The sequence below is a fragment of the Notamacropus eugenii genome, chromosome 2, assembly GCF_028372415.1.
Source record: "Notamacropus eugenii isolate mMacEug1 chromosome 2, mMacEug1.pri_v2, whole genome shotgun sequence".
Classification (NCBI taxonomy): Eukaryota; Metazoa; Chordata; class Mammalia; order Diprotodontia; family Macropodidae; genus Notamacropus; species Notamacropus eugenii.
Genome location: NC_092873.1, coordinates 505,777,171 through 505,803,691, shown reverse-complemented (window position 1 = coordinate 505,803,691; position 26,521 = coordinate 505,777,171). Strand labels below are relative to the sequence as shown.

General features: G+C 49.4%; 1 protein-coding gene across 4 annotated transcripts in view; it reads left to right on the top strand.

The window, feature by feature from the left end:
* Nucleotides 1–26,521, top strand: part of ERI3 (ERI1 exoribonuclease family member 3) — a 180,393-nt gene that overhangs the window by 19,628 nt on the left and 134,244 nt on the right. For 2 of the 4 annotated variants that reach the window (XM_072649184.1, XM_072649187.1), the window contains exon 2: nt 3,860–4,142. The exons of 1 other annotated variant lie outside the window; for it this stretch is intronic. In XM_072649184.1, the coding sequence (XP_072505285.1) occupies nt 4,047–4,142 (96 nt within the window). In that variant the 5' untranslated portion in view covers nt 3,860–4,046. Of the gene's footprint in view, nt 1–3,859; nt 4,143–24,610; nt 24,701–26,521 lie in introns of those variants that run through there. One more of the 4 variants, XM_072649188.1, reaches the window with a different exon arrangement.

Here is a 26,521-nt window from a genome sequence, read left to right as displayed (position 1 = left end):
CTCATGGTTTGTTCCACCTCATTTGAAGAGCCCTTTGGCCCTGTGCAGCCTGGTGCAGAGCTCGTCTGTGTCATTCATTTGGCCATTTGGACTTTCCTTCCCAAACTGGGCTGTTCCTGCAGAGGGAACATTGGGCAGTGGAGAGTACACAGGATTTATTGTGAGAAGACCTGAGTTCCTATCCTGCCTCTGCTATTTACTGCTAGCATGACCTTGGGCAAGTTACTCCACACAGTATAAGAACTCTGACTTGATCCATCCATCCCCACTCTATGTTTTCCTGTATCTCTTCCCTTTCATGGCTAAACTTGTTGCAGTTAGTGCCTCCACTGCCTTTCCTCTCTAGTCTTGGCTCTCGACAGTCTGATCTCCAGCCTTCCATTCAAATGAAAGAGCCCCCTCCAAAGTTACCAGTGAACTCTTAGTTGTCAAACCAGTCCTTGACCTTTCTGCAGCCTTTGGCGTTCCTTGTGGATCACCCTCTTCTTTCTGCTCCCTTCTCTTTCCCCTGGTCTTTCTCCTGCCTGTCTGACACCTCTATGTTTCTTTTTCTGGCTAGCTAACTGTGAGCATTCCTTAGGAGTCTTTTCTCCAAGGGTCTGGCTTTGGTCCTCTTTGCTTCTCCCTCAAGAACTGCTCCCCTGGTGATTTCAGCAGGTCTGTGGATTCTATTACCATCTCTGCTGACAGTTCTCAGATCTCTCCATGCAGTTCTCACCTCTCTCCTGATCACCAGTTTCGTATCCAATAGTCTCTCAGACACCTTGAACTGGATGTCCCACAAACATCTCAAATTCTCCACGTCCAAACCCGACCTCCTGATCTTCCCTCGCTCAGTTGCCCTGGCTCTTAATTGGACATTATCCTTCCCTCCTCACTCTCAGGTGCTTCCTCTCTCAAACTCTTCCTGTGTCTTGGTCTGGGCCCTCTAACATCACCCCTTCACTGTTGTGATAGCCTTTTGGTTAGTTCCCTTGACTTGTCTCTCCCCACTCCAGTCCAATCTCCAAAATGTCAGCTTGTTCCTTCCAAAGTGCAGCTCTAACCACATCCCCCTCCAGTTAATCAATTCCAGGGCCTCCTGTCACCCTTCAGAGCCAGTAGAAAATCCTCTGTCATGACCAGGCCTCCTCATGACCTCCCCGATGCTCCTTGACCCTCAACTGTTTCCTGACTCCCATCCTCCCTCCTCATTACTGCCTCCTCATTTCTCTGGCTTCTGTTCTACACTCACCTAAAATCTACCTTTTGCACGAAGCCTCACCCTACTTGCTCTGATCTCCAGCTTGCTCTGTTTCTGTCTTGTTTGTACGTAGATGCTTATATTTTGACTCCCCATCATACTGGAAGCTCCTTGAGGGCAGGGGCTGTTTTTGCCTTCTTTTGTACTCCAAGCCTTACCACAGTGCCCAGCACGTAAGGATTGCTTGTTTACTTGCCTGACTCTGTAGGTGCCCAAGGCCTGGCACTGCCCCTGGGCTCCTGGGCTGTAAGCCAGGCTGTGGGAGAGGTGGGAAAGCTTTCACTCTTCCCCAAGTCATTGCCCTGGTGCTTTCCTTGGAAGGGATGTAGTCACAGCGCCTTCAGTGAGGCCTGAAGAGCAGACATCATCTATCTGCTCTTGTGATCCCATTTCCCCAGTTTGGGAGTCCAGAGGTTTTTGGGACAGACCTCAGCTTGCATTCACTATTGGCATGTGGAGGAAGGATGAGTTGCAGAGCAAGGTCCCGGAGAGGAGGGGGCTGTGTGAGGAGGGTGCAGATGAGCAAACTGAGGTTGGTTGGGAGGAAGACCTTCCTAACCATGAGAGTTGTCCCACAGTGACTCAGACTGCTCCAGGAGAAACAATAGTGCTCTCCCCATCGCCACAGGTCTGCAAACAGAAGCTGCATGACCATTTGCTGGATTTGTTGTAATGGGGCATTCCTTTTTTGGTTTGGGTTGGATTGCATGAGATGCAGGGTGGCTTTGGGGATTCTGTGGGCTTGTCTGCAGACACTCATGTAGTGCCTGATTGTCCAGGGGAGGAGGGGGGCTGTGCTGATGCTGTGGATGTTGGGAAATAGCCCTGGGGGAGAGGGGCACTAGTGTCTCAGGACTGTGGCCAAGTCCCAGGGAAATGTGAGCCAGCTCTGAGCCCAACAGCTGCATTTTTATAGGTTTCTTTTGCTATTACTTGAAAAGGTTGTAAAATAACCCTCCTCAGGTGGGACTGGGGTGATGCTGATCAGATTGCATTGAATACCCATTTCACAGAGGGAAACAGGCCTCCAAACTGGACTGGAAGATTATCAGCATTGACTGGCCCAAGCATGGCAGGAAGGTCTTTGGCTCTAAGGACTGGCCTTTTCTGTGTCCTGAGCCATGCTGCCCTGCCTGCCTCAGCAGACTCCCAGAAGATCTATCCCCTGTCTCCCTCATTCTTATCCTGTGGGTGCCCTTCTACCTTAGCATTGCCTCCCCCTAGTGCCCACCTTGACAGGGGTGGTTGGTAGATCAGTGGTTCTGTGACTATGTCTGTATTTGCTGACTGGATGACCCCGACAGCATGAAGCTGTCCATCCAGCTGGAGCCCCATATGTGCCTAACTTAGGAGGCTCCGTGCTCCAGGCTGCTGATCTAGTTAAAGGGAAATGTAAATCTGGGGGTAGAAAGGAGGAACAGTGAGGGTCCTGGCACAGCAGAGGCTGCTGGGAACAGAACACCTGGCTTCCAGGGTCTCTTTGCTTTTTTCCTTGGAGCAATAGCTCTGTGGGAACTTAGAGGGGGAAACTGACTCTCTGAGCAGTGGAAATTCCTATTTCTTGGCGTTTGGACCCTTAGATGATTGGATTAGAACATTAGTCTTGTTGCATTTACTGGCCCAGCTGGGTGAACAAAATCTGGCCCATCAGGCCTTTGCTGCAGTAGCCAAGGCAGCCCAAGTTTGTGATCCCCAGGCTCACTGCCGTGAGTTCCCCAACCTGAGGCAGATGGTAGCCCTGAAATGGACATATTTTTGTCTAGCAGTGAAGCAGATTGGGGATACCTTTGCCCCCAACTCTACTGCACAGGTCACCTTGGTGTGTGGAGGATGGCCGGGCCCTGTGTGGGGAATGTCTGGAGAGGTGGAGGTGGCTCTCTCTCATTGCCACGGTCACTTATAAACCCTTCCATGAGTCCTTTCAAGCCCTTCCCAGCCTGGTCCTTCATCATATGCTTTCCTCTCCCCCCGCCCCCACATATGATCAAATCCAGCCATGCTGGTCTTGCTGTTCTGTGTATGCCACTCCATCCCCCATCTCTGTGCCTACTCCCAGGCTACCCCCTGTTCCCCAGATGCTCTCCTTCCTCTCCTATCTCTCAGCCCCTTTCAGGACTCTGCTCCAGTCCTACTTTGGCAGGAAGACTTTTCTGGTCCCTCAGAGATTGCTTTCCATTTACGTTGATCATATCTGTACCTGGTTATTTGCATATTAGCCCTCCCAGTTAGACTCTTGGCAAGCTCTTTGAGGGCAGGGACTGACTTTGGACAGTACCTGGTATGTGGTGGGTGTGTAGGAAACATGATGACTTACTGACCAGTTACCTGGTTGTCTCACTTCTTGACTGTTGGGTCTGTGGCTGCCTGAGCTGGTCAGGTGTGTGTGTTCTCAGGGTTCCATGGCAGGGAGGAGCCCTCAGAGTCTCATTTTTTTATTGGTGCTTTGGGGTGACCCTGCCTGGGACCCGGCTAAGGAGCCCATGGTTCTTTCAGATCACAGCCCTGGGCAACTGTGTGTGGGCTGGTGCCCCAGGGAGGGTCGGTGGGCCTCAGGAAGCCTCCTGCTGGTGGTAGGGGGAGAGTAACGGCGTGTCTTTTGTCCCCTCCTCCCTCCAGACTTCTGGGTGTTCAATGGTAGCAGCATTTGGCCGTCCTGGGACAGTGAGGCTCTCTCCAGACTCGCTGTGGAAGGCGAGGATAGTACTGGGCTCTCCTCCTCCTCCTCCTCTTTCTCCTCTTCTTCGTCCCGGAGCTCAGCTCCATCTCCGGCAAGACGCTGGCGACTCACGGCTTCGGGGTGGCCATGGCGGCCATGGCGGCCATCCCTCCGCAGAGGTACCACTACTTCTTAGTGCTGGACTTCGAGGCTACCTGTGACAAGCCACAGATCCATCCTCAGGTGACTGCTAGGGGCCTCAAGAGTGGGACGGGGGTGGGCGCTGCCAGGGTCCCTGAGGGGTGTGGCCACCCCTCCTCTGACAAGCTTCCTTCTGTTAGACCTGGGGAAGGCCAATGGGAGTAGGGGCAGGGGTGGGGATGGGCACTGCCAGAGGCCCTGTGTGAGATGTCTGCCCCTCCTCAGACAAGCTTCTTTCTGTTAGTCCTGGGTGCTTTCCAGCCCCTGGGGAATACTCACTGGGTGTGGGGATATGGGGGGCAGGGGGGAGATTGACTGGCCAGAGGAAAGCACTGACTTTTCTGGGATTCTTGGGGCAGTTAAAATCACGGAATCTCTAGACTTTGAAAGGACCTCAGAGGGCATGTAGCACCCCCCAGACCAGAATTAGGAGCCTCCTACAACATACCTGGCCCCTTATTTTCCAGTCCTATTTGGAGCTAGGTGGGCGTGCCATAGTTCATAGAACATGGGGCCTGAAGTCAGGAGGACCTGAGTACAGATCCAAACTCGGACACTTATTTGCTGTATGACCCTGGGCAAGTCCCATAGCTTTTGTTTGCCTCAGTTTCCTTAAGTGTAAAATGGGGCAATAATAACACTTACTTTGCAGGGTTGTTGTGAGGATCATAGTGTCTGGCACATAGTAGGTGCTTCTCTATCAGTTGGTTCACCAGTACAATGAGGGGCTTGGGCCAAATGACCTCTGAGGTCCCTTCCAGCTGCAAACCTCTGAGCTTATGATGTGAGAAGTGTGTAAAGGGAGACTAGATTAATTCTGCTTGGTCCCAGAGGCTAGAGCCAGGGTAAGGCTGGGGATGGGTGGTGATTGGGGGCAGAGATGGTAAAGAGAGACTCCCATTCCCTGAGAGCTGCTGTGGCAATATTGGGAGGACTTTGAGATTGTTGGGGAGACTTGAGACAGAATTTTCATTCAGGTGTGGGGAGGGGACCAGACAGTCCCCTCAGAGGGACCTCAAGCTCCAGGGTTCTGGAATTGCTTGTGTGTCCCAAGTGTGTGCGTGATGTCTGCACTTGATGCTTATGGAAGATATGGGGCCAGGCTTTGTGCTTTCCTTCTTGAGTCTTTTCTGAGACTGTTGTGGTTCTGACCTCATCTAGGTGTGGCAGTGAGAAGCACCATACAATGGGGGCCAGGGTGCCTCCTGGTCCAGCAGCAGAGGGGACAAGTGGAGGACATGGAATGGGGTGGCATGATTAACTGGGTGGAGTGGTCCTACTGAGTGCACAGGAGGGCCATGGTGATGGCTGGCAGCTTGACCTTGCTGTATTGATTAGTATGGCAAGCTTTTGGGGAAGGCAGCGAGACTCAGGCAAGGCTTGGAAAGATGGCTGGGGTTTGAATAAGCGAGGAAGCCTGGTGCTGCCGAGCAGTGAGGGCCCTCACTTCTGGCCCAGTTCAGGGGCTATGGTAGGATTAGAAGCACTCAGGTCCCCTTAGGGGCAGGTGGCAGGATGGCATAGGTGAGCTAGGGAGATACTCTGAAAGAAGGATAACAGATCGGGTCAGGGCTGGACATCCTGACTCAGAGCTGATTGGCTCCTGGGCATGCCCTGGGGTGACTGAAGGAATCGGGGCAAGAGTCGAGACAGTTCCTGGACAAGGGAATCTGTTGAGATGCTGTTTTTGAGGTGCACTGGGTGGTACCTCCTGCCCAGGAGAACAAAGGGCCAAGAACAGCCCTGGCAAGGTGTGGCAGGCCAAGAAGGGCCCAAGACCAAGGGAGAGGGATTCCAGGAGTGAGGAGAGCCTTCTGCATGGAGCCAGCAGGGCACGGGAAGAGCCTGTTGTGAAGCAGCTGGTGGTGCCATAGGGCATTGGGAGTCAGGAGGACCAGAGTTCAAGCTGTGTGGCCTCAGACCAGGCACTTCACCATTGCCTGCCTCAGTTTCCTCAACTGCAAAATGGAGATCATAATAGCTCTTGCCTCTTGGGATTGTCATGAGGATCAGATGAGATAGCATTTGAAAAACCCTTTGCACACCTGAAAGGACTGTAGTAATGCCTCCTGTCATGATTCTTTTCCATTCTACCACATATAAAACACTCCTCCGTCTACCCTTTGCACCCTGACTCCGATGTGCCTCTCTAGCCTTATCATACATTTATAGAAATAAATTGTATTGTTTTTAATGAACAAAACTTGATTTTCTCTCCCCCTTCCCCATTGGCAGAGAAGTAAAATCCTTGTAACAGATTTGCAGTCAAGAAAACCAGATTCCCACCTGGGTTATGTCCTTGTGCAGCCTGAGCCCAAACCCTCTGTGTGAGCTTGGGCTTCACTGACCCTCGAGACTCATTTGAATCCAGCCAGACTGGTCTTGCTGTTCAGTTATGGGACCATCCACACAGCTGCACAGGCCGTGCCTCATGCCTGAAATGCCTTCCCTCCTGACCACCACCTTGGCCTCTTAAAATCTCTCATTTCCTTCCAAGCTCAGCGAGGTACCACCTCCTATCTGAGGCCTCCCTCCTCTCCTCCTCACCCACCATCACCTTGTGTTTAGTTTGCATGTATTTTTCTCAATATGCTTCATCCCTGCAGATAGGATGGTGATTGCTTGAGGCCTGCACGCAGCGAGTGCTTAAGCCCTGCATGGTTTCATCTGTAAAATGAAGGTCTTGGGGCCTGAAGTGTAGCTGTCCTTCCACTTGTGAGCTGATCTGTGAATGTGCCACAGAGCCCTTCTGGCCTTGGCCTGGTCCTTGGGGCCTGCGAAGGTGGTAGACTGAAAGCATGCTGGGGTCCCAAGCTTTGACAAGGCCGGGAACTGTCTGATTAAATGTCTTAGGTCCAAGCTCAGCCCCTCTTGAAGTCACCTCTACCGTATGGCTGTAAAAAGCCCATGTTTTTCTCCTTGAGCGTCTTTCACATGTCCTCATCTCAATGAGAAATGACTGCATTAGAGGGGAAGGACTGCTTCTGGGCCTGCTCTGTCCATGGCTGGTCAGCTCCCTGAGCAGCAGGGCTTGTGTGTGAGACCCCCTGCTGGACACCCCCAGACTAGAGCAGCGGCCTTCCCCATCCCCTTCTGTCCCAGGTCTCTGCTAGGAGAGGAACCACTCTGGGATGTTTGTTGAATGAATTCCATGTGAATGTGGAGTACGGAAAGGATCTAGGGGAAGGTTAGCCTAGAGGGGCTCAGGGAGGGCATGGGAGCTGTCTTCAAGCATTGAAAGAGTGTGTCCTGTGGAGGAGGGATGGACCCAGATCTGCTTGGCCATAGAAGGAAGAATCAGAAGCAGTGCAGGCGATGTGTATAGGCCAGTGGAGGCTTTGAAAGGAGTTCTAGGTTAGGACCCAAATTCTGTCTTAGTTACTTGCTAGCCATGTAATGCCAGGTGGATTCTGTAAGGGTGTTGGACTGAGGTGACTTTCAGGGCCTTTCCAGCTCAGCCTCACCACAGGTGCAAGGAACCCTTTGTGCTGTTGCTGAGGGTAGCTTCCTCAAAGCTGTGCAGATACTGGCTCTCACTATGGGCCATCTTTCTTTATGGAGACACCCTCTTCTGGGTGTGGCCATCTTTCCCTGGGGCCAGCTCTCTTGGACTCTCCAAGGAAACCAGTCTGGTTCAGAAGGAGGCCCTGCCAGCAAAAGCTATGAGTCAGGGGTCTCTCGGTGTCTCACCTCTTGCTTCTAAGAGCTCAGAGGAGAGTAGCTCCTGGCCTGTTACTCTTGACAAAGAGAAAACTGACCGGGGCAGAGGTAAGGGGGAAATCTTGAGACACAGAGACCCCATAGTGTACTGGGATTCTGGAGAGGAGCCTTGACTAGATCAACCAATAGCTGAAAGAAGATGTATTGGGTCAGTGCAGACCCTCCAAGATCTGTACCATTGTGTTGGGGCTGAGGAGATCCAAGTGAGGTGATCCCATCACTTGCTGGGATCCCATAAACCTTGTGTCTTTCTCAGCATCTCTGGGAAGGTGGGTCTGACTGACTCAGGGAACCTGACTGAGTTTGAGTTCTTGGCAGGGGTGCTGGCGGCAAAGCTAAGCCTGGGGAGGGGCCGCAGTTCCCACAACAGCCCTTGGAACTAGGTCTTACCAGCGTGATAGATGAGGAAGGTGAGTCTAAGACGAGGGTGGGAAGGGATCCCCCACTCAGCTGGAAAGTGGAGCCAAGAGCCCTTGAGGCTGACTCTTCAGTCCCATGCCTGTGCCCTCTGGCCTCCGGCAGAAGGATGTGCTCCCCGGCTTGGCAGGTGGAAGGAACGGTTCAGCCACAAAGAGACCTCATTTTCCTATTGGGTGATCTTCATGGTCCTGGATCTCAGCACGCTGAGGCCCATCTTGGAGAAGAGCAGGATGTGCAGGGACCTCCTTTGGCCTCCAGACTTTGTTGCCCGCCCCCCCCACCCTCCCACATCCTCCAAGAACCCTAGAGACAACAGGAAGGATGGAGGAGGGTGCTCAGTGGATCTGATGAGGACAGAGCCCTGTCTCAGCTCCCAGCCCTCCCCCACATCCCCCACTGATTCATCCATAGGCACAAGCTTGTTTTGTAGTCAGATGTGTGGTGGTGGTGGCAGTGTTGCTCCCCTTAATACGGAGCCTAAAACTCCTCTTGTTCCACTCTCAGTGGATGGAAAATGAGCTTCTCTGCGTGTTTCTGGAGGTTTATAGCAGTCCTATCCAGTGGTTAGGTTCGGTTGGCGGTGCCTTTGGTTGGGCTGGGTCTCACCCAGCAGTGTTGGTGTGTGAGCTGGAGGGAAGCCATGTGTGAAGAAGCCAGCGTCCGGGCTTGGCTTTGTTGGGGGTGGGGGGGAGGTGGGCGTAGTCCGGCCTGGCCTGGTTGGTGCTTCTCTGACCCTGAGATTTTGTTGCTGGCCCAACTGCTGTGAAAGCTGTCTCCACTCTGTTCCTCTATTCCAGGGTCCGTAACTTTGGAGAAAAATGACCTCTGGGACAAAGGTTTCCTAATGTTTGGTCTGGGTCCAATGGGGATTTCTTTCCTTAAGAAAGTTTGCAGAAACACCATCTGCATTTCAAGTTAACATGCCAGTAAATGACTTTTGCTTTTGCTTATAAAGAGAACCATTCAGATGCTGTTTTTAGGGGTGGGGGCAGTGTCGTGAAGAAGTTAAGCAATTGGAAGATTCCAGAGTTGAGATTTCAGATGTTAGACATGGGCATCCTGGCAGTTCTCCATGAGGAAGGAAGGAAAGTGTTTTTGAAAAGTTGAAGGAAATTTAAGATTCTCCTCCCCACACCCCAGCCCCTCTCCTAGCCCCAATTAAACTGTGTCTCTTCCCTTAGTTGTTCCTGCCCTGCAGCCCCCGCCCATGTCCTTTGCCCAGTTCTGCTTTGGAGTCTCTTTGGGGCCTGTAAAGAGGGCCTGAGTAAGGACAGATTGCCTTGTGGCCCCTCTCCGTCATGGCACACAAGCTTTGAGCACCCCCTGGAATCATTGGGCTTGACCATGTGTCCACAGGGAAGGCCCTGGCACTCTTCTTTTAAGCTGGGAAATGAAATGCAAAACTGACATTAATGTAACATTCTGGTGGAGATTAAATGCACCCAAATCAGGAAATTCAAAGTTATGCTCAGCACAGCCTTGATAACTCAGGATCCCTTGGCGCATGCCGTATTTCCTGTTAATGTGGAGGGGTTATATGTTATGGCATTAAAGCTGGCGCTGTTTGCTAGACGAGCAGTGTGAATTGATGGGCGGGAGAGCTCTGTGAGGGGGCTTGCAGGCATGTCTGCTCAGGGAAGGCTTCATTTCCTCTAGGGTCACCATTAGCTCCCCAAAGACAGTCAGTGTCTTCCTTGGCTCTCTGATGACCCAGTCACCCGTTGGGGTGGGACAGGAAAACTTGTTTTTTCTTTGGCTTGGATTGTGGCATCCTCATAGGGGCTTCTTCCTGGGTGTTTGGTGGGTGCTGGTGGACCCAAGAGAGTGGGATGAATCTGTTGGTTTTCTCCAAGTTGTAACCTGCTTTTATCTTCAGCTAGACCAGAACTACAGGAGGAAAATAGCCAGGAGGGGTGGGAGGGGGAATGAAACAACAAGTGAAGTGTGCTCAAGGTTTGGGCTGTACTCAACACCAGGATCCTGCTCCTGGGCCTTGCCCCTTCTGTTCCAGGTGCAGACGAGAGATGTTGGCTCTGGGCGCTGCTAGCCGGCTGCCCCTCCTGGGTTCTTTGCTCCTCTGCTGCTCCTCCTATCAATAACTGCTTCTTAAGAGTCTCCCTTGCTGGCTCCTTAGCTGTGCCTTACTTAATTAAGATCAGAGCCCTCTTCTCTCTCCTTACCCTCCCTGTTGTTGAACACCTTCAGCTGCCAAGGATTCTGTTATTATCTCGATGCAGATGTTGCCCACACCTAGATATGGAGCCCCGCTCTCGCATCTGAGGACCTGGCTCATGTTACCACTTCCTGTTGGACATTTCCACTTGTATGTTCCATCATAGTTATCCCAGACTTTACATGGCTAAAACATAATTCAGTATTTTCCCCTTTCCCTATTTTGATGGAAGAAACCACTTTGTTTTTTGTATCCCTGCTGGATTTGAGTGGGGAAAAACTCAAGGTAGGGAGACACCCCCCCTCCCCCATTCTCAGCAGCTGTTGCAATAGTGCAGACACAAGGTGACAAGGGCCTGCAATGTCAGGGGAGAGAAGGGAGTGGATGTGAGCATGTTACAAAAGTAGAAATGACAGGACCTGATTACTGACATGTGGGAGAAGGGTGAGAAAGTGACACATGACTAGAAGATGGCGGTGCCCTCTCCAATAACAGGGAAGTCCAGAGGAGGGGAAGGATTGGGAGTGGAGAGGAATGAATTCAGTCTTAGCCAAATTCAGTGTAAGATGTCTATTGGACATCTAGTTTGAGATGTCCTGTGGGCAGGTGGGGGTGAGATACTGGGGGTCAGCAGAGAGGTTAAGGCTGGAGGGACCCGAGTATCATCAGAATGATGATGGGGTGGGTCCAACAGATGGGAGAACTGGGTGAGAGCAGGGTCACCAAAGCTGGAAAGAAGAGAGTGCCAAGGGAAAAAGATGATGGACAGTGTCAGGCTGCAGAGAGCTCGGGAAGGAGGAGGGGGAGAAGAGGCTGTTACCTTTGGCACTTGGATGATGCACAGGGTTTAGAAGACGGTGAGAGGAGGCCAATGGTAGATGGCCTTCTCAAGGGCACTGGCCAAGAAAGGCAGGAGAGAGGGGGAAAGGTAGCTGGCAGGGAAGGGTGCAATTGGGAAGCAGCCAGGAGCCAGGGAGAGACTGATGGGAAATAGGGATGTTGGGCGCTAGAGAAGAAATGGTAGGGGGTTACTTGTGCATGTAGAGGGCTGAGTCTTGGCCCTGAGAAGGGTGGCAGAAGGCAGAAGACATGTGAGGAGGGGAAAAGAGGGTGCTTTTGGCAAATGGCCTCACTTTTTTCAGGCAAGGTTCTGAGCTAGGAGATTGAGATGAGGGGGTGTTATGGGAGGTTAGGGCTTTGAGGAAAAGGTTTAGAAGAGATACTGTGGGCATTGGAAAAGTGAAATCCATCAAGGAAGAGTGGAAGGATTACCTTGCAGCAGTGAGGGTCCAGAGGTTAAGTTTGTAGGGGACTCACTCAGTCACTACAATTCCATGATTTTCTCCAACTTCATTTAGTAGCACATAAATAGAAGCACAGGCATTGGTGGGTGGTGAGAATAATCCCAAACTGAGGCTTGGCAGGGCAAGATCAGTGATAGGATAGAGGGGCTCGAGAAGAGACTGGTGTGGTGGGAACTGATTTGCCAAGAGGTCGGGATGTGGAAGGGGTGAGAGGCGAGGGCAGGGTGGTTGGCTTTGGAAAGAACTGAAGAATTGGCAGTTACGATGACGGTAAAGAACAGGGTTAGGGGTCATAGGCCAGAGAGAAAGATGGAATGGGAAAAGGAAGGATCAGACAAAGTCATTTGGGAGATGTTTCTGGAGTGCTGGGCTAGCTCTTCAATCCAGAGCCTGGGCATGCCTTGTGGCTGGACAGCCCTGTGAGGGCAAGGGGACCCTGTTTGCTCTGTGAAATCCAGGCTAATAAGGCAATGGCACAGTGATCGTGAAATGGCATTTAAAGACCCTGTTGTAGGTGCATGGGCCTGCCCTGGGGTCCTATTTGGTCCTATGCTTGTTTCATGCCTGCTCATTAGAGAGCTGAAGAAAGTGTGCTAGACCCTGCCTCCCTGTCCCCTCAGTCCCCTGCCTCCCTGTCCCCTCAGCCCCCTGCCTCCCTGTCCCTTCACCCCACAACCTCACTGTCCCCTCAGCCCCCCAACCTCTCTGTCCTCTCACTCCCTCCCCACCTTCTGCCTCCCTGTTTCCCTTGTCCCTTTCTTCCTTCCTCCTATGTTTGCTGAGTGGGAATGTGGTTAACACCTCCCCTGGGCTTAAGAGGCTGAGTCTTCCTGGGCAGCTGCTTAGTATCTGGGCCTGGGGACTCATGTCCCGTCCAGGTGGTTGTGGCTTTAGGGCAGGGTTTGCTTGGTGTTTTCTGGGCAAAGTGGATTCTAAGGAAAGTCCTGCCTGGGCAGGTGAGGGAGGCCTGAGAGGGGGCCTCAGTGACACGAGGCCAGAGGCTGATGGTTTGTGAGGAGCCACCCAGGGCAGGTGGTGGGCATGGATTATTGAGAACTGGGTGTGACACATGAGGGCATCCACAGCCTGGGGAAGGGTTTAAAGGAAAAGAAATTCAGGAAAAGAGTATTGAGGAAGATTAAGTCTGCCCTCACCTGTCCTTGCCTCAGATGCTGGGCAAACAGGGCACTTGGGCCTGTGGCTATCACACCCTGAGGAGCAGGAAAGGAGCTCTCAAGTCTGCCCTGGGTTTTTGTCTGACAGACAGGAAGCCTGGGGAAGACTTCATTGGCAGACAAAGAATCCCTCACTGCTGAACTGGGGACTAGTCTTGGCAGAAAGGTATGCCCAGGAGATGGGGCCTTGGATGGAGTGCCCTGGGCCATGGGGCCTCTCTCTGCAGGCTTGCCCCTCACATCCCAGCCTTCCTGCCTGTGCTCATTTTTTGAGGCTTCATGGTAAGATCTACAATCTTCCATCCCTTAGCCCTTGGAAGCTGGGCTATGAGAGGGAGTAGCTGGCTGACTGGGCAGCTGGAGTGGCTTTGCCATCCCATAGTGATAGGCGGTCTGGGCAGGGTTTGCAGTCCGAGGGCTGTTGCTTGGATGAGGGACAAGCTCATGACGTTGTATGCTGAGAACTCAGGCTACTTTTCTGCAGACTAGACCTAGATTCCTACTCTTCCTGGGTGACCTGGGACAGGTTTTTGCCCTCCTCACCTCACAGAGAAGCCATGGGAGCCAATCTGGTCCTGGGTTCAGAAACACTGGGAAAAGCCACCCTGCTGCTGCCTTGAGGCCTTGCTCATGGCCCGTTCCTTGATGTTGTGGTGACTGTCTTCTGTCACTACTCTTGTGCACTCCTGGGAACCTAGCACTTACCTAGGAGGAGCAGCATGTCAGCTGCCAAAGCATCCACACTGTGCCCCATTCCCCCAACACCACAGTGCAGCACACTGGTTGTCTGGTTAATGAAACAGTTGTTTGGGATCCCTCAGGGCTCCCCTGGTACCTCAGCAACCAAATCATTCACTTACTGTATGACCCTAGGCAAGTCACTTGACCTCTGGGCATATCAATCCACTTTGTTGGGAAATTGGCTGATTAGGAGTATTGCATTGTGAATCATGTGTGTTGAGGTCGTGGCCTCTGCCCCCCCCCAGAGGAAGGGAATTCTTGGTGACTCTTTGCTAGCTGAGCCTTCTTGGTCTGTGCCTTCTCTTTGAAGCAAATATAGGGCCCTCCCTTTGGGGAGAGACAGGGGAAGGGAAGTAGGAGTGAGGAAGGAGCCCATGTCCTTGTTGAAGGACATGTCCTTGTCTGGTGAGTTTACTCTTTGATTTGGCTGGTCCTCTCCCATTGCCATGGGGGGCACTGGTTGCAGCCATAACCACACCCTGCTTCAGTGGCACCTTGGGGGCTGTGCCTCCTCCCTGTGGTACCTGAAATTTCATTATAAATGTAGGTGTACAGGCAGCACCACAGAAGTCATTGATGCTAGCTTCTGCCCTGAAGGATCTGCTTAGCAGAGGCTGCCAGTATCTCAGCACTCCACACAGGACTGGCCATGCTTTAGCGGAGTGTGAGTTCCGGCCCATCCTTCCACCTCCACACATACATGGCATCCACGGGCAGTGCATTTTTCCAGAGAACTGTGATCATTGGATTTTATGTGTGACTTGTAGCATTATCTGTTTTCTTAAAACTCAGGTTGAGTTAAAGTAAATGGTACGTGTGCACGTGCGCGCACACACACATACACACACACACGGGTAGTTGTCTGTGTTCGAGCTCTTTTCTATTTTAATGGCCTTGAGGTTGACATGGAAAGGGGGGAGAGGGAGGGAGTAAAAAATAAGCCTTTTCAAGCCCTGATTTCCCTGCCGTCCTCCCCCTGAAAGTTGGAGGCGTCCGCTCTCATCTGTCAAAGTGCAAATCAACAATTAAAACACAAATAGCCCAATGCCAGAGATGACCTGGAGCACAAAGCAGCTGACAAACAAGTCCGGACAAATCGACGGATAATTTATAAGCTTGGCCCTAAAATCTAATTATTTGGCAATTCGAATTTGCAGCCAGCCAGGGCTCTGCAATAAATTTAACCCGCCATAAATTATTTAGGAGCCGTCTTCGGTGTAAATCAAAACCACGAGTGTTTGTTTAAGAAATAAGCTCCTTGTGCATAAAATGACTTAAAAAAAATACTGTGAGAAACTGAAGCGATCTGTGTTGATCCTGCTTAGTGCAGAGTATGGCGCCTGCATCCCTCAGGTACTGAAACTCCATTCTCTGTACAGGCTGACTCCTTCATCATTTTACCTGCCCTTGTATACACAGTGACTCCACCCCATGCAGAGCCTGGCTCCCAAACATACCCTTTCTCTCCTCCTCCCCCCTCCCCCATGCCACCTGGGACCTTTTCCCTATAGAAATTGGCTCTTAGGATCCTCTCCCCCACTGAGGCATCTCCACTATTACATCCCACAGAATCTTGCTCTGAGACATACACTCTTTGCCACCACCATCACTGGAGAACCCTATTCCCATTCAGAGTCTAGCTTCCAGGATACACCTCCTCCCCCCAACTGAGGAATCCTCCCCTGTCCCAAGTGTCAGGACTTTTCTCCTAAAGCCCTGCCTGGGTTTTCTGGGTTTTCAAGGCTGCTTCCAGAAGTCTCCATGCTCTTGGCCATGGTGGAAGCCTCTTCTTTGGAGGGAAGAGAGAGTCGTCTCCTATTGGATAAATACCAGCTCCTTCCCCAAAATAAACTTATTGGGTGCTTGGATAGGGAAGGACATTGGGAATTTATTCTATTCCTTATCTCCACCAGTCAGAGGCCAGTGTATTCTGTTTCTAAAGATGGCTGTGGATAGATTCTGCAACGTTGAACACCCTTCCTCATCTGGCACTGCTTCTAATCTAGCTTCTGTCCCCCGTGCAATAGCTCAAAACGGGGTTGCTTTCATCCTTTCTTGGTGCCAACAGTGCTTTCTGGGTTCTGTACAGCTTTGGTGTGGCTGCTGCAGCAGGCAGAACCATGGAGGTGGCTGAACCTCTGCCCACGTGAAAGATGGATCCATGTGCTGTTACTTTATCACCTTTTCCCTGACCTTCTCTGATTCAGTTCAGCCACTTGTATACAAAGCACAGTATCAGGGCCCAAGGATACAGAGACAAACACAGGGCTGGGGCAGAGCAGCCTCAGTTTGTTTCCTTTCATCTCCCCCTCTGAGTTTTTTCTTCTCCAGGCTAAAAATGCTTCTTTCCTTCAGTAGACTCTCAAATGTCATGAACTGTAGACCCTTCAATGTCCTGATTCTTCTCCTCTGGACTCTCCTTCCACTGTGCCCTCTGGAATGCCTGTTCCATAGTTAACAACTTGCTTTCACCATAAAACTTTTCCTCTCCCACTTCTTCCATCTTTTGGCTGTCATTGAGACCTGGCTCCCTCCTGATGACCTAGCCTCCCTGGCCACCCTTTCCAGCACTGGCTGATCATGGTAGAGGAGTCTGAAGGCTCCTTGTTCCTATGTCACTTCTGGGCTCTCTCTCTGCTATCATCGCTGATGGTGTCAACAATTTCTCCTCTATAGAGGTTCTTTCAATCCACATTGATGACTCAGACAAGATCCTGGTGGCCATTTTTTAACCAACCCCTCTCAGGGAGATCAGTGCTCTCAGCTCACAGCATTCCTCTCCTCCGCATCTGCCTTCATTGTCCATGCCGGTGCCCCTGTAACTTCCCAGCCATTGGATCTGTTCAGTTCCAGTGACTTACTCTTCCTTCCACAGGGCCAGGTGTCTTGTTCCCATGTTCGTGAACTCCAGAATTCCTTTATATGCTCACAATCTTGTCCTCCCTGTTCTACATCCTCACTACTAGATGGTGCAGTAGACCCAGTCTGGAGGCCTGAATTCAAATTTGGCCTCAGACGCCTACAAGCTGTGTAACCTTGGGCAAGTCCCTCACTCTTCCTTCTCAGTTTCTTTATCTGTAAACTGGAGATGATAATAGCACCTATCTCCCAGGCTTTGGGAAGGATAAAATGAGGTAATACTTTAAAAGCCCTTTGCAAACTGAAAAGCGCTATGTGAGAACTTGCTTCTATTATCATCATCATCCACTTCTAGTTTTTTCCCTCTGCACTGGCTACACTCTCCTTCCTTCCCTGTCTTGATCCCTTGGTGACTCAGCTCAACTCTACACAACTCTAACTCTATATTCAGGCCCCTAACCTCTTTTACCTATCAGTGTTTATTCTCTGGATCATTCCCATCGTCCTCCACCTCATGCTCATGTGCCACTGAACAGAGTTGAAGAAAATCACAAAACTGTGCTAACTAGATCCTCTACAAACTTATGTTTTTACACAATGTCAGTTGGACCTTCACTGCCATAAGGCAATCTTTCTTTTAAAAAAAAAATTAATTACTTTTTAGTTTTCAACATTCACTTCCATAAGTTTTTGAGTTTTACATTTTTCTCCCCCACCCCAAGATGGCATGCAGTCTGATATAGGCTCTACATATACATTCATATTAAACATATTTTCACATTAGTCATGTTGTAAAGAAGTATTAGAACCAATGGGAGGAACCACAAGAAAGAAGAAACAAAAGAAATAAAGAGAGCAAATAGTCTGCTTCGATCTGCATTAAGCTCTGTAGTTCTTTCTCTGGATGTGGATCGCATTTTTCATCCTGAGTCTTTTGGAGTTGTCTTAGATCCTTGCATTTCTAAGAAGAACTAAGTCAGACTTGGTCATCGAACAGTGTTGCTTTTATTATGTACAATATTCCCCTGGTTCTGCTCACTTCACTCAACATCAGCTCATATGAGTCTTTCTAGGTTTTTCTGAAGCCCACCTGCTCATCATTTCTAATAGCACACGTGTTCCATTAAATGCATATACCACAACTTGTTCAGCCATTCCTCAGGTGATGGGCATTCCCCTCAATTTCATAAGGCAATCTTTCTACATCTCCCAAGCTGAATTCCTTATCCCATTCTCTATAGCAGCTATTCTGAACATTCCCATCTCTCCTCAAGGCTCTGACAGCATCCCAAGCGTCACCACATATTTCACTGACAAAAACTGAGGCTATTTCCCCAAAGTTCTTCTTAATCCCCTTCTCATCTGTCCTCAGTCATAGATCTCTTCCCACTGGGCCTGTCTCACACAAGGAGGTTGGCCTTTCTCCTCCACATGCACACTTGGTTCTGTAACCCCTTCTCCAAGCCCCTATGTCATTTGCACTCTCTCCTATTTGGTATCTCCCTATCCACTGTCTCCTTTCCTCCTGGCTACAAGCATACCTCATCTTTAAAAAGTTCTTGCTTGATCTGACCATCTCCACTAACTTGTCCTATATCTCACCTTCCCTTCTTTACTAAACTTAAGAAAGCCATCCATAACTGATTCCTCTCCTCCTTTCTTCTCAGTTCTCTGCTATCTGGCTTCTAACCTCACCATTCAACTGAAGCTGCTCCCTCCAAACTTACCAGTGCTCTCTTAATTGCCAAATATGACGGTATTTTCTTCCCCTTCACCCTTCTTGATCTCTTTACAGCCTTTGATGCTGTTGCTCACCCTCTTCTCCAGAATATTTTTCCTTGTATTTGTGATTCTACCATTCCCTGGTTTTTCTTTTACCTGCCTGCGTCTATTTCCTTCGCAGGATCTTCATCTAGATCACACCCTGTGAGCATCACCCACTAAGTCTCCAAAGGTTTTTTCCACTCTATCTCATTTGGTGATTAGCTCTTGTGGGTTCATTTATCATCTCTATGCAGATTCCCAGGTCTGTATATTCATCCTCTCTCCTAAGCTATTGCCCTGTAACACCAACTACCTTTTGTATGTCTTGAACTGGATGTCATGTAGACATCTCAAACCCAATATGTTCAAAATAGAATCCATGATTTTTTTCTCGCCAAACCTCCCTCCTCTTCCTACCTTTCTTATTACCATCAAAGGTAATCCAGGCTCTCAATTTTGGTGTCATCCTAGATTCCTCACTTGAATTCACTCTGTATATCCAGTCCATTGTCAAATCTTGTCATTTCTGCTTTATAGCATTTCTCTCTAATTACATAATTACACCTTAGTCCAAGCCTTCATCAGTCCTCACCCAGACTTTTCCAGTAGTCTTTGGTTGGTCTTCATGCCTCTGATCTTTCCCTTATCCAATTGATCCTCCACCATTCAGCTGCCAGAGTTATTAAAGAGTAGGTCTGACCATGTTACAACACTCTGCTGAATAAGATCCAGTTATTCCTTACTATGGGAGGGGATGAAGTTAGGGGTGCTTGTAGATGAGTTTGCCTTGCAAAACAGAACGGCTACCTCTTCATGAGACAGTAGTGATACAGGAGAAGGTAGTGGAGGAGGCTGTCTGAGTATTTTATTTTAAGGGGAAGAGGAGGGGAGATAAGTGGAAGCTCTTGGAGAATGGCCTCATTTTTTTTTTTAAATGAAGTATGAGTTTGAGGTCCTTGGCTTATAAGATGGAGGAAGGGGATTTGAGGAGGGGTAAACAGCTGTGATGAGTGGGATGATGAATCATTAAGATTGTAAAGGGTGCTGCAGTGAGGGCCCAGTTACAGTTATATAATGCAAATTTCTGGAAGACCCATTTGGTGTAGTTTATGATTTTCCCCTGGCACATGAGTAGGCACAAAGATGGCAGCAGATGATGGGAATAATCCAGGATTGGGGTTCGGTAGGATGAGATTGCTGATAGAATTAGGGGATAAGAGATTCCAGCACAGAAGACAGTGTAATTGAACTCTTTCACCAAAGGATTGGGATAGGAAGGCTTGGGAAAGAACTGAGAGGTGGCGGGATTAGAGGTCACAGTGAGGATGAAGAACAAGGTTTGGGGTTGTAAAGCAGAGGGAGGGAGGGAGGGAATAGTAAAAGATTATGATCACATAGAACATGCCAGTGCAGCCCTTGTGGGTAACAGCAAGACCAGAAGCTTTGTTGTTTGTGCCTTTGGACATATTGTTTGCCCCAATGGATGATGATGAGGAATGTTAATGATAATAACAATGAAAGTGATAGCCATCATTTGTATTACCAGGTTTACAAAGCATCTTACACATGGTATTTCTTTAAATTCTCATAGCAGTCCCATAAGGTAGGACCTGTTATCATCATTCCCATTTTTCACGTGTGGAAACTGAGACAAAAGGTCTTTTCTCTCCTCTCCTCCCTTTTCTTTTCTTTTCTTTTCTTTTCTCTTCTCTTCTCTTCTCTTCTCTTCTCTTCTCTTCTCTTCTCTTCTCTTCTCTTCTCTTCTCTTCTTTTCTTTTCTTTTCTTTTCTTTTCTCAAAGCATTCATGGATTTTGGATCTGGCCATTCATTCGTGTCCTGAATTTCCTCAACTGCAGGATTTGTTGCATTGAGGCCTTTTGTTGCTTTATACCACAGCCCCTTCCCATTCCCCCTCCCCCCAAACTTTCCCTCATAACTAGTGTCTGTGCCTGCAGGCTCTGCCACAGGCCTTACTCATAATCCCCTCCAGTTTTTGTCATCTTAGATTTTGCTGTTATCTGGGCCACAACTTCCCAGTGGGTGCCCAAGTTCCAGGGACACATAGCCAACCAGTGTGCCATCCTGTCAGAAATGGCTGTGTCAAAAGTAGAGCTAGTCTGGGGTTACCCTTCCTTGGTGAGTCTGTCCTGCCTGACACTTTGGGATCCTCCACTCAGTTGCTCTGGTCTGATCCCCCTACCTCCCTTCAATAAACTCCAGTGGCTCCCTCTTACCTCAGGGATCGAATGGAAAAGACTGTTGGGCTTTCTAAGCAATCAAAAGCTGAGCCCTTATGACCTTTCCAGCCTCCAAGACTCAACTGCCATGAATCCAGTCCACAGTTGAGGGACAGTGGCATGAGGCACTCTATGTCCCAGCTCAGGACATTTTCCCTGGTGGCCTCCCTGCCTGGACTGCTACCCCTCCTTCTCTGCCTTTCTTGGGGAATCAGCTCACATCCCCCCTTCTGTAGGAGGCCTTTCCCAGCCTTTTCTTGGAGGTCACCTTCTATTTTCACTGGAGACATCTTTGATGTACCTCGCCCTCTGTGTGTTGTTTTCCCCATTAGACTGGGAGCTCCTTGAGGGCAGGAGCTGTGTCCTTGCCTTTCTTTGTATCTCTGGTGCTCAGCACCATGGCTGGCACACAGTAGATACTTAATGAATGCTTGTTGACTTAAGTTATAGGACTCAGAACTGAATACCGTACTGCAGACATGGTCTGGACAGCACAAGGTACAGAGGAATTGTTCCTTATTCCTGAAAGCTGTGATTCTCTTAATGCAGTCTAAGATCACAGTAGCTTTTTGGATGTCTGGATGGAAGAGATGGGAGCCCATGAGCCCAACCTTCCTACCAAGGTTTCTTCTCTCTTGGGTTGACCCTAAACTCCTTTTCTCATCTCTTTCCTATCCCTTCAGGACAAAAGCCAGAACTCCGGCTCCCCTCATTGGAGGCCCCTTAGTCTACTTGTCCCCTTCCTAGTTGTCAGGGTCAAGCCCTTTCTGTGCTCCTCTGCCCCCTTCTCACAGGATAGATGTGGCCTCTCACAACACTTGGCTGAGCATTGTGTTACTAAGTGCAGTTATTCAGTCATTGAGATCTTCTTATCATTCAGTCAAGTGCCTGGCACTGGCAGTTTGCTTCCAGGACAACACAAAGACTGTGTTTCAGAGTCCTGTCTGAGTACTGAACTTGGGAGACAAGGTAGGAGGGCTCAGGTGGACCTCCTCGTGCCACCGCAGGAGACAGGGTCAGAGGGAACCCTATTCAAGCCACAGCTGAGCCATGGTGAGCAGATCAAAGGGCCTGGGGAGTACCTGGATTCTTTCAGGATGCCTGCCACCAGCACACACAGTAACATCTGGTTGGGACCTGTCAGGGCTACACGAAGGGATGGAGCCAAATCTGGTTTTGGGATTGTGCAATGAAGAGGAAATAGAAGTAGCCAAGACCAAAACTTCAGTTAAACTACCAGAAGAGTGAACCAAAACCTGGGGATTCCTGCAAAGCACAAGGCTTTAGCCATTGCTAAGACCAGAGACCAAGCAGGGCATGCCCACACCATCCAAGATATAAAAGATAGCCAAGTCTGACTCAAACACAAAGCTCCCAGCCAAAAGCTGGGACTGGAGATATAAATAGAAGAGAATTGCTAATACAACAAAGAACTATCATGGGCTGAGAGAGTTCCAGGAGACAACCTAGAAGAAGAGAATGCCTCCATCAGAAGTTCAAATACAGCCTCAGGGAAAGAGGATCCTGGCCACCAGGTGCTGGTACCTAGAGGAAATGAGACCAGCGATAAGACACGGAGTATTAAAGGGAACAACATGCAGGAAGAAGGGATGACAGGGAGAATGAGCAGCTTAAAGCTGATGGTGATATGCAAGCAGTGAACTCCTTGAAAATTAGAGTAGGCCACAGAAAGCAGCAACTCCATGAGACAAGAAATCTTTTTTAGAAAATGAAAAGATTGAAAAGCCAGAAGAAAGCATAAGGTACATGCCATCAAAAGCAACTGACCTAGAAGATAGTTCTAGGAGAGAATCCCAGGCTCCTGGGCCTTGTGGGAGCAGGCTATGTGGGACCTGCCCTGGACTGCGGAGAGCTTGTAAGTGCCCATTTGTGTCTGTCTCCTGCTCTGGGTCCACACGGCTTGCATGCCTGGCTTTCTGCCTCCATTTGCTTGTCTTATGGTTTCTGCAGGCTTGTGACAGACATTTTGTAAGACCTTGTGCTGGATGGAAAAGTTTATGAATATCATACCCTCTTCCTCAAAGGCTGGTTATATTTCAAGAAATCAAAAACAAAAACTTCCCAGATCTCGTAGAACAGCGGACAAAGTAAACTGAGCAAGACTCTATTAAGCAATCCTTCTGAAGGAAACCTCAAAATGAAAGTTCCCAGGAATATGATAGTCAAATTGAAAGCTTCCAGGTCAAAGAGGAAATATTGCCAGCAACCAGACAGAAAGAATTCAAGTACCCAGGATCCACAGTCTGAATCACAGAAGATTTGGCAGCTACTGCTGTGAAGGAAAGGACTTAGATGATTCTGTTCAAAAAGGCAAAAGAGAAAAGGCTTACAATCAAAAGTAACCAGTCCAGCAGAACTGAGCATAGCCCTGCAGGGGTCAAAATGGCCCATTGGTAAAAAAGAGGATTTCCAGACTTGGTTGATGACAAGGCCAGATGGAGCAGACACTCTGAAATGGAAGCGCAGGAGTCAAGGGAGACATCGAACAGTAAAATCCATTTCACCATTTGGAAGGGACTAACTGATTGATCATTTGTTTACATTCTAATAGGAGAAGAAATGCGTATGTTCTCAGACCCTTGATATCTTCAGGGGCCACAGAGAGTTAAATAAGACAGACAGAAGGCCTGAGGTGACTCTGTTTGGTTTTGATGATCTTAGGAGAAGCAAAAAATGAGAATATGCTGGGTGTTAGGAGAGTGGCGGGGAGGAGGAAGGAAGTGAAACGTACTGTCTCACATAATCAGTGGGCGTAAGGTGGAGAGTGTACAAATGTAGTGAGCCTCAGACACGGGCAGGTAGAAAACATGCACACACGCATGCTCACACCCACCCACCTTGGTGTAGAAATCCATGAAGTCCAGACCAAGTGTGAGGCTTTCCATGTCTCCCTATTCAATTTCATCTTCTTAGCTTCCAGCTAATATGCTAGCCTGTCCAGACCTTTTAGGTGTCTTCCCCGTGATGTGGTGCCCTCTGTAGATTTGTTTGCATGCCAGCTCTCTACCTGTATCCTTGTCATGGATGAAATGTTAAATAAATAGCCAGGGCCAAGCACCAATCTCCACTGGAGACTTCCTACCACATTGACATTGAGCCATTAAAAACTACTCTTTGAGACTTAAGACCAATGATCAATGCAGTGATCAGCTGTGATTCCAGAATACTACTGCAGTCTCTGATGGAGAGGTGATGGACTTGAGATGCAGAATCAAAGACATTTTCAGACACAGCCAAAGTGGAAAGTAATTCTGCTTGACTCTGCATGGTCCTTACAAGGGCTTTGGTTTTTTTGTCTTATCCCAAAAGGGGTTGGGTGAACAGATGAAAGGGGATTGAGAGAAGGTAGCAAAAAAAAAAAAAAAAGAAAAAAAGAAAAAAAAGAGGGTCATTGAGGCATCCTTTTTTTTTTTTAAATGCAGAGAAGATGGCAGGAAAGTCAGAAAGAAGCACAGACAAGCAGGCCAGGCGGGACTAAGTGTAGGCTTCAAAAGAAAAGCAAACTATCTAATAGGGACCTGCCATTTCATGTACAGACCTCTTTTTCTGTCCTACCACGTATGTGGAAATGTCCATTTTATTTCGTGTCTTTTGCGTTCAGAATTAGAAAAACAAAACTATTATTTTCTGAATTAGCCAGTTCTGAATGCATCTAATTGTGTCATCATCTAGTTTATATCTTGATCTTCTCCACAAGAATAGCCTGAGATATTTTATCAAATGCTTGGTAAAAATTTAGATTAACTATATCCCCAGCATTCCTCTGATCTACCAGTTTAGCAGCTGAGTCAAAATGGACATAGGGTTGGTCTGGCAAGAGCCTGGCACCTTATAGTCCCTGCATCCTTTTCTTCCCTTGGCCAACCATCTCATTAATGAATTTTCCCAGGGATCCAAGTTTGAGCTAGTTGGGTTTGTAGACTGTTCTCTTCCTTTTTTGAAAATCAGGACCTTATTTCCCTTCTCTAGCCTTGTGGTCCTTGTCCTGTTTTCCATAATCTGAGATATTACTGTCTGCCACAATGTTGACTTATATTGATTTTATACTAACCCTCCTCCCTCCCCACTCTGCTCATTTTCAGCAAACTGCTGCCTCCCCCATTTTGTCCCTGTGAAGCTGATAGCTGGATCTTAAACTCCACCCTGGATGAGTCAGCCCACTGCTCTAGCCTGCCCTGATATACTGTAGGTAGAGGGGAGAGGGGGAGGGCCTCCTGGACACTGGGGGTGGCTTGAGCCAGCACAAGGAGGTAGATGTTGAAGTGGCAGGTGCCAGGGCCAGTCTGGTGTGACTGGATCACAGATTGGGTGAAGAGGAGTTGTGGGAGATGGGGCTGCATAGGTAGGCCCAAGGCAACTTGGGATTTATCCTAGAGTCAGAGAAGGAACAGGCCAGCACCTTGCCTTAGGCAGATTCACCTAAAAATGATTGGGAATGACTGCTGGCATTAGGGTTAGCACAGAAAAGCAGGCATTGGAGGGTGGTGGTGGGATGTTCAGAATGTGGAAGGCTGGATCGATGCTGCCATTGATGTGGATTCTGGGCCTGCTCAGGAGTAGACAGCAAGCTGTGTCTCCTGCAGCCTGGGCCTGGCTCTTCATGTCAGTTTGAAGTGTTTGAGGGAGTGCTGTGGTGGTGGGTGATTGATTTGTGTAACAAATGCTCTTTTTAAGAAATTCAGCTCTGGGCCCACAAGCAAAGAGGTCTGTTCCCTCTGGGATGAGGGCTGATTTTCTCAGAGGAGGGGACTGTGCCTGGCCAGGAGAGGACCTGGGCCACCAGGCATTTTTGGAAAAGGGGCATGCCTGGCTGTCATAGGAGCACTGGATTCAGTGCCAGAAGGGCCCTTTGACATCATTTGGTGTGGCCTATGTAGCTCCCCTCCCCTCCCCTGCCCAGACAAGGGGAAGGGGAAGGGTGTGCAGCTTCCTAGATCAGATGGAAGGTAGTAGAGCTGAACCCCTCTGACTACACATCCTATGGTTTTCCCAAGGCCCCTTCTTCTTAGATAGTCTTGGATTTGGTGCTTCTCAGTCAGTAAGCCTTCCTTAAGTACCTACGAAGTGCCAGGCTCTGTGCTAAGTGCTAGGGATACAAAGTGGCAAAAGATACTGCCTTCAAGGAGCTTACAGTCTAAAACATGCTTGTAGTCAGAGGGAGCAGTGAGCCTATGGGGATGTGTAGATGGCCCCTGGGGGCTTGCCAGGTTCCAGGGCAGTCTTTGTTGGTGCCAGGTCAGTACCAGCTGTTGCTTTTATTCTGGGGTCTCCCACAGGTGGCACAGTGGAAGCTTGATTTGGAAACATTTGGTTATTTCCCATTGCCACCCCCTGCTGCCTGACCTCAGCCACCATTTTCATCTCTTCAACACTGGACTACAGGAGGGGAGTTTTTACCCCTCCTTCCCCATACTGGGCTACATCCCCTTTATGTGTTATCTCCTATTCAAACATAAGTTTCTTGAGGGCAGGGATTGTCTTGCTTGGATTTTTATCCCCAGTGCCTGGCTTAATAAATACCCCCTCCACCGATCCACCTTTGGTGTGTTCCCCCCCTCCCCCCACTACCCACTCCTGTGTACCTGGACTTTTTGCATTCTCCGTGACTCTTGTTACACCATGTTGGCCTGGTAGCCCAGGCAGCTTGTCTGAAGAACATTGATCTGAGAAGGGGAGTGTAAGCTTGGGGGAATCTGTGGATCCATCTCTCTCTTGTCCCTGTCATGACCCATCCTCCACTCCTCCCATCTGTCTTCACTACCACCATCCTAGGCCATCCTAGTCTCACCTGCCAGTGTTTAATCACTGAATTCAGTCCACAGGTCTTTATTAAATACCTGCCCTGTGCTGAGCTTGGGGCTGCCTCTAGCCTCTCCCCTCCCAATCCATCCTTCACCCAGGTGCCAAAGTCTTCTTTCTGACACACAGGTGTGGCTGCAGCATTCTTGGGCCCAGAAGCCTTCACTGGCTCCCTGTTTCCCCTGGTAACACACTCCTGTGCATGGC